The following is an 8373-nucleotide window of genomic DNA, read 5'->3' on the forward strand; positions in this document are numbered from 1 at the left end:
TTAAGGAGAGAACATGCCTTTAGTCCTAAGCACTCAGGAGGCAGAAGTAGGATGATCTCTGTGAGTTCTAGGCCAGCCTGGTTTACAAAGCAAGTTCCAGGATAGTCAGGGCTACAGAGAGTGCTGGGATTAAAGGTGTGTCACACCACCACTGCCCAGAGAAAATTAATATTTTGAAGTCCTGTATTTGGTCTTTAATGAAGTCATCAGGCTCAAATGGAACCAGAAGGGTAATTCCTAATCCAACATCAGGGTCCTTCTAAGAAGAGAAAGGCCCTGGGGACAAAAGGCCATGGTAGAGACAACAGAATAGTAGCCATCTTCAGGTGGAGGAGAGAGACTAAACTTTCGCTCAGGGCCTCCAGGACAATAAGAAAAGCAGCCCCTCCCTCCTGTGTAAGGCACTCACTCAGCCCGTGTTTATTCATGTCAACCCTAGAAAACAGACACATACTGTCTGGAATTTCTATGGAGTTATGTGTTCATTTTCCTGTTGCAATTCTTTATTTTGGGATGTCAATTTACTATCAATTATACACATTGCAAATACCTTCTCTCAGTCTGTGGTTTCAGCCTGTGGTTTCTTTCTAACTGGTTGATTATACTTTGATCACATATTAGGTTCTAATTTTAATATTATCAGATGTAGTAATTATGGTTTGTATTTAAGTGTCAAGAAACATTTCACTTTTCTACTGTCATAAAGGCATTTAAATTTTTGTTTATTTATTGTGTGTGTGTGTGTGTGTGGGAGAGAGAGAGAGAGAGAGAGAGAGAGAGAGAGAGAGAGAGAGAGAGAGAGAGAGAGAGAGAGAGAGATCACAAGTGTGCCATGGCATGTATATGAAGGTCAGAGGTCAACTTTTGTCCCATGAGCTTCTGTGTGATCTTTCCATTCTGACTCCCATCTCACTGTAGGAGTGCTGGAATTACAGATGTGTACCACCACATATGGCTTTTACAGTGGTTCTGAGGACTGAATTCAGGAGATTAGGTTTGCTCAGCTATGTCTTTACCCACCACATCCTTGGCCCTGTATTTTCTTCAAGGAGGTAAGAACTTTGTAGCTTACTTGTAGATCATTACCCCGTGGAATTAACTTTTGAATCTGGTGTAAGTGTTTAGTACCTTAGAAAACTAACTGTTCTAGCATAACTAGATAAGTGGTCTAATCTTACTCCACCGGCTTATAATCACACTTCTAACAAATGCCAAGACCACATTTTTGTTATCGTTTGAGACAGTGTCTTGTTATGAAGCCCTTGATGGCCTGGTAATTGTCTAGCCCAGATTGTCTTAAACTCTTGATCCTCCTGCCTCATGCTTCCAAGTGCTGGGGTATGGGCACACACCATCATACCATCATATCATTTACAAATGATCACTTCTTTTCTTTAACTTAAAATTATTATTATTGTATGTGTACATGTGTGTGGGGAGCATGCCACAGCACCTTTGTGAGGTCAGTAAACAATTTTGTGGAATTCTCTCCTTTCTCTTTTATGTGGGTCCTGGCCATTGAACCCAGGTCACCAGGCTTAGACAGCAAGCACCTTTGTCTACTGAGCCATCTCATGGGCCCTCGTCTGCCTTTTCTAATTCACTTGCAGTTCTTATACCTGTGTATACTGAATTCTACAGTCAGGTTTGTCAAACCTTTTAATATAACTATTCTTTACAACTAGTAAAACAGAGTTCTATATACTATTTAGACTTGTATTGGTAAGTATGGTCAGTGTGTTTTATGACTAACTCTTAACTAGCTTTTAATGCATTATCAATTTAGGTCAAAAATAAGAAATTTTGGTTGTATCAACACACATCTCCTAAAATACTTGTGTGGTATTCTAGTGTTAGAGATGATTTGAATCATAGTTTACTGGTTAAAGATGCCTGACTTGGGCAAATCCGATTCTTAATGTGAAATGGAAATAATAAAAAGTACTCTTATTTTGGAAAAAGAAAAGCATAGCATTTCACAGGATAGCCTGTGGTTTACTTTATAACATATATAAAGTGTCATCTCGTGCCTGGTTATCATCATCATCATCACAGGACACACAGAATACTTACCAACTAGCAAACTGTCTTGAGTGCTGTAAATATCTTCAGAGAATGTGGGTGTAGACTCATCTTCCCTTTCTGCATTCTTTGTTCCATCCTGTATAATAATTTTAAAAAGCATATTAACACTTCAAGAAAACACAGGCTTCTTCTAAAGGAGTACATAATTTACTACATAGTTTTTTATTTCACAGGCAGAATGTGAATTTTAGTACATTTTCCACTGCATTTAGTCCTTTGTTAATCACTCAGCAGAGTCACATTAAAAGACAAGCAGCCTGCTACTCAGTATTTTTTAAAGTGCTCTAACCACGGGGATACATGGGGATGTTTATCTCTCTTTTAGAGACATGGCTTCACTACATATTAATTTCAGACTTTCTTGAAACTCATTGCGTAGACCATAGCCTTCCACCCATGGTCATTCTGCTATCTCATGCTCTCAAGTGCCGGTATTATATATGTGAACAGCCAAGCTCAGCTTGGGCAATTATTCTTTATCTATTATTATCATTTAGGCAAGCTTAGCAGAAGACAACTTTGGGAAGTTGATTCTTTCCTTCCACTTCGTTTTTGAGTAAGGACCTCTCTTGCTGTTTCTGCCAGGTCAAGTACTCCAGGTTGCCCAGTCTGTGAGTTTCTGGGCGTTCTCCTGAGTCTTCCTTCCATCTCACAGTAGGGGTGCTGGGGTCACAGGTGCATGCTGCCAGCAGACCTGGATTTTTACCTGGGCTTTAGGGATTGACCTCCGGTCATCCATCAGGCTTGATTAACAGTACCTTTATCTGCTGAGCCTCCTTGCCAGCCTCAGCTCAGATACTTCTTTAATGTTTATTAAATCGTGTCTAAACAGAACTAGAGTAGGAATTCTTTGTTTTATTTTGCTTTGTTTTACATTGAAGATAAAGCAAGAGTTCCAGTAATGAAGTGACACCTGATTCCACTAAATGATTTATAAACACAGGTAGGTCTTGTTCTCCAAGTATTCTTTGTTATACAAAAGGGTATACTAAATTAGTATTAGAAATAGCATAGGGAATATTTGAATTTTTGAGGAAAACATTTGGCTGTATTATAAAAAGTATCATGTATCTCAAATATGTGGATCTTAATGGTGCCCTACAACATAGAAGCAGGCCAGCTTGAGCAACAGAGTGAAAACCTCTCTCAAAAAGGCAATGAAGCCGGGCGGTGGTGGCGCACGCCTTTAATCCCAGTACTCGGGAGGCAGAGGCAGGCGGATCGCTGTGAGTTCGAGGCCGGGCTGGACCGACAGCCTCCAAAACAATACAGAGAAACCCTGCCTCGTAAAACCAAAAATAAAATAAAATAAAATAAAAAGGCAATGAATACAGAGTCTCAAAGAAAAGCTCCTACAGTCACCAACCTCTATTCAATAATACCTTTTCAGAGTTTCTCCCGTACCATAAAAATGGCTACAGCTTAGAGCAGCTTGTTACTCAGACCATTCTTCCTAAGTAGACTTAAAATTACTGAGACCCGAATGGGACCACTTTCATGCCTTCAGACTGTATTTCAACAGTCCTTTTGGGATCCTGATTCTCACAACATTTCATTGATAATTTTGAGCTCTGGTATTCTCTTGTATCATTATTCTTTAAAATTTAGTTTCCTCTTAAATTTCACATATGTGGGTGTTTTGCCTACCAGAAGGTGTTGTTGGATCCCACAAAACTGGTGTTAGTTATGAGCGACCATATGGATGGTAGGAATTGAGCGGGTTCTCCAGAAGAATAGCCAGTTCTCTTAACAGCAGAGCCAACTCTCCAGCCCCCACTCCCTTTCTTTGAGCTCTGGATGGCCTTAAATTCACAGACATCCACCTGCCTCTGTCTCCAGAGTGCTAGAATAAAAGACATGGGCCATTATGCCCAGGTATTTTTAATTTTTTAACTTATATGTGTTATAAGTGTGTGTGTGGATTTGTCCACATGAGTGCAGTTTCTGAGTAGACCAGCAGAGGGCGTCTGGATCTGCAGTTACTAGGCTGTGAGCTACTGGATCAGGATGCGGAGAACAGAACTCAGGTCCTCTGCAAGAGCAGCACTCAAAGTCTCTTCAGTCCTCAATGCACCATTCTTAAATAAATATTCATTTTGCTCCTTTGGTCCACAAATTTATCATAACAGAGAAAATGTTCAGGATAGCTCCTTATATAATTTAAACCATTATTTATTTATTTATTTATTTACTTATTGGTTTCCGAGACAGGGTTTCTCTGTGTAGCTTTGAAGCCTTCCTAGAACTCACTCTGTAGAACAAGCTGGCCTCAAACTCAGAGATCCTCCTGCTTCTGCCTCGTGGAGTGTTGGGATTAAAGGGGTGTGCGCCGCTGCGCCACCAGGCTTCATTTTTTTTTTTAAGGTAGAACTATAGTATCTCTGACTCTGGTTAACACTAGACTATGACTCAAGTTCTTAAATAAATAAGTGAATGAATGAATAAATGAATGAATGAATAAATAAATAAATAAGCGAGCCAGGCATGGGGGTGCAGGAAGCAGAGGCACATGTATTTCTGTAAGTTCCAAGCCTGCATGGACCACATAATGAATTCTGGCTGGCCAGAACTTCATAGCTACATAGTGAGATCTTGTCTCAAAGAGAAAAAAAACAGAAGGAAAAAAGAAAAAGAAGGAAGAAAAATAGAGAAAACATATAAAGTAATCCTGGGAGCTGGAGATGGTTCTCCAGTGGACCCTGGTTGGTCCCAGCACCCACAGAGTGAATGCCTCACAACTGCCTGTAAGTGCAGTCCCATGGATCAGCCTTCCACCTCTGGCCTCGGTTGGTACTGTATACAGACAGTCCATAGACATACATGCAGGCAGGATACCCTACAATAAAGTAAACAACTTTTAAAAATCCTTAGCATCATATAAAGAGACAGTACTAAAAGCCCACTACATAGGAAGAACCAATGTGACCATTTTTTTCTTTCATTTATAAAAGTTTTTTGAAGGGCTGGAAAGATGGCACGGTAACTGGTTAAGAGCACTGGAAAGATGGCACAGGAACTTAAGAGACTTGCTGTTCTTCCAGAGGACCTGAGTTCAGTTCCTACCACCCACATTGGGCATCTTACAGTTGCTTGTAACTCCAGGAGATCTGGTGCCCTTTTCTGGCCTCCATGGGGTACCTATATTTGAGCGCGCGCGCACGCACACACACACACACACACACACACACATCTTTTTGAGACAGAGTTTTGCTATGTAGCCCTGGTTGACCTCAAATTTAGGATGTTCCTGAGCCCACACCTAGGGTGTTGGGACCACAGGTATGTACCACCACTCCTGGCCCACGTGACCACTTCTCTGTTAGCAAGTATATATTTTCAGTATATAAGGCTACATCCATAAAATAATTTATCTATTGTATTCCATAAAATAATTATCCCCCACTCAAAAATGTGCTTAATTACATTTATTTCTGCGTACACATGAGTGTGGACATGTGTGTGCTCTGGCACTCATGTGATTGTCAGAGGGCAGCTTGCAAGAGTCAGTTCTCTTCTACTGGTGAGGCCTGGAGATTGCTCAGGTCCTAACTCTGGTCATCAGGCTTGGTGGCAAGTGCCTTTGCCTGTTGAAGCCATCTCAAAAGCCCATGAGGGATAATTCCTTAAGTATTTTCTTTGAATATCTTCTAGAGGTAGATTTGTTTTATATTTGTTTTTCAAGACAAGCTTTCTCTGTAGCGTTGGTGCCTGTCCTGGAACTCACCCTATAGACCAGGCTGGTCTCTAACTCAGAGATCCGCCTACTAGAGGTAGACTTTTAAATTGCAATTCATCTTGGATCCTTAAAATTAAACAAGCCCTTTAGGAAGGCTTTGGGAGTTTATACTCTGGACCACATGAGTTTTTCATTATTTGTCCACTTTTTAAAAAGTCAATATGGTCCAACTTAATGCAGTTCTACTATCTTCCTACACTCTTGCTAGCAACTACAAAAGTCAACATTCTTCAAGATCTTGAGATATCATGATCTCTTTTATTTCATGAGAAAGGACACCAGGACTTCCCATGAAGACACAGGATGGATGCTGTCAGTGCCATACACGACAGCGGGTCATTTGCAGACAGACCCAGAAGAGGGTGCGTTGGAGCAGGAAGCAGGTCCTTGCTTGGGCTCTCATCCTGTTTGTGACTGAGCTGTGACCATGTCCCCTAGATGCACACCTGGTACTTAGTGAGCAGAAAGGATCTGCTTTAGTGTGACGTCTGTAAAACTGTACCACTCGTTGCATACCAAGACTAAGAAAATCAGGCCCTGCATGCCCCTTCCTTCTGTGTCCACTGGAGATCTTTTACCACTCCTCGTAATTTTGAAAAAAAAAATGTTCACACGAGAGCAAGCTGGCTTATCTCCTCAAACTTCTTACTGCAGAGTTCACACCTGAGGCAAGTCTGAAGTGATGGAGCTGGCTTCTATACAGAAGAGCGAGTCTGAGTAGGAGACATCTTGAGAAGGACCACTGACATCTATTGTTTCTGACTCTGACACACTTTCTAATTTTTCATGGAAAGTATCCACTTCAAAATGTACAGGATCTGAAGATAACTACAATAACTTTTCCCTAGCTGGGCAGTGGTGGCACACACCTTTAATACCAGCTCTTGGGAGTCGGAGGTAGGCAGATCTCTGTGAGTTCCAGCCAGCCTGCTCTACAAAGCCACAGAGAAATCCTGTCTCTAAAAACCAAAAAAATGAAAAAAAAAGGCAATAACTTTCCCCTTTTTTCACTGTCAGGGATGATGAAAACGTTTGAGAGTGTCCTTATTTCTAACTGCTGAATGATGGAATGCCTCTTAAAAACAAGCAAACAAAAGAGAAAGACACACTTTTAGTGTCAATCAATATCTGCAAAGTCTTTCCTTACTCCTTTTCACAATAAGAAAGCAGGAAAGGGGGCTGGAGACATGGCTAAACAGTAAAGAGCTGGCTGATCTTTCTGAGGACCAGGGTTCAATTCCCAGCACCCACCTGGCAGCTTACAACTGTGTGCAATTCCAGTCGCGTGTAGCACAAATTCTAATTGGTATTAATAATAAAAACTCAGAGTTAGCTACCGGGGTGAAAGCTGAAAGATCAGAGAAGCAAAGGAGCCGGTCACTAGAGAGTTCTACCAATGCTGAGACCAAAGGGTGCTCCAGGCCTCATACTGCCTCCTCATAACAACTGCCTCAGACGGCACTGCTCCTCAGACTTCCATAAGCTCCTATCTGTCTCCTTCCGCTTTATATTCCTCTCTCTACCCAGCCAGATCCCTTCCAGTCTCTACCTCCTTAATGCTGGGATTAAAGGTGTGTCACTCCAAGTGCTGGGATCACCTGTGTGAGCTGTTTCTCTTTTAGACCGGATCAACTTTATGCAGCACAGAGTGGCCTTGAACAGAGATCCATCTGCTCCAACTACGTCTTTAAAAGTTTGTTCATGCCTCCTATGGCTCTGTACAATCTGCCAATTTATTAAAAAAATTAAGTTAGATTTTGAAAACAGGGTTTCTCTGTGTAGCCCTGGCTGTCCTGGAACTCGCTCTGTAGACCAGGCTGGCTTTGAACTGGCATCGATCTTTCTGCCTCTGCCTCCCGAGTGCTGGGCACCTCTCCATCCCCCAACCCCGGCTTGAGATAGGTAGTAAGGCCATTTAAGACAGATAGACAGGTAGTAAGGGGCCTGCGAGATGGCTGAACAGGGAAAAGCGCTGACGACCCGAGAGTTCGGTTCCTGGAGCCCAAGGTAGAAGGAGCGACGACTCCCAAAAGTTGTTCTCTGAACTTCACACGTGTGCTTGTGTACACACACACAACACAGGCGCGCGCGAGTGGTCGTACATCACTTTTAAACTTCAAGAAAAACAAAGGCAGTGGCAGATGTAACGAGAGTTCCCGCCAAGCGCAAATTTTGAACTTAGTATTTCAGTGTAATAACACCAATTTTTAAAAAAACCGGTTGTCTTATTTGCATCTCAAAACAACGCACCAACGCTTCTAGGGCGCAAAAGTGTGCTCACTTCCATGATCCATAGAGCTTCTCGGACCCAGGCTCAGGATTCCGGGACTCCTCCGGCACACCGGGTCGGCGGGAGGGAGAACGCCTTCCAACCGTCCCCACAGAAGGCTGGCTTCAACTGGCTGTGTCGCAGAGAACTCGAACGTCCCAGTGTGACGTCCTCTGGACCTCACAGGCGTCAGAGGACGGAGGTCAAAGGACGCGAGTCTTCAGGAGCAGCCGGGGGATAAGAAGCCCGACTTTGTGAGGCGGGAAGCACCACGGCGGAGCAA

General features: G+C 42.6%; 1 protein-coding gene across 9 annotated transcripts in view; it reads right to left on the reverse strand.

Annotated features, from left to right (window-relative positions):
• The window catches only part of Cage1 (cancer antigen 1), a 33670-nt gene extending 25419 nt beyond the window's left edge, over positions 1–8251 (reverse strand). For 4 of the 9 annotated variants that reach the window (XM_040755844.1, XM_040755841.1, XM_040755843.1 and 1 more), the window contains exons 1-2: positions 8103–8251; positions 2074–2161 (exon numbers count right to left, since the gene is read on the reverse strand). In XM_040755844.1, the coding sequence (XP_040611778.1) occupies positions 2074–2161; positions 8103–8108 (94 nt within the window). In that variant the 5' untranslated portion in view covers positions 8109–8251. Of the gene's footprint in view, positions 1–2073; positions 2162–8071 lie in introns of all 9 variants that reach the window. The other 5 variants (XM_040755847.1, XM_040755846.1, XM_040755845.1 and 2 more) reach the window with 3 other exon arrangements.
• Positions 8252–8373: the final 122 nt, after the last annotated feature.

This window comes from Mesocricetus auratus, unplaced genomic scaffold (assembly GCF_017639785.1).
Source record: "Mesocricetus auratus isolate SY011 unplaced genomic scaffold, BCM_Maur_2.0 Super-Scaffold_100013, whole genome shotgun sequence".
Lineage (NCBI taxonomy): Eukaryota > Metazoa > Chordata > Mammalia > Rodentia > Cricetidae > Mesocricetus > Mesocricetus auratus.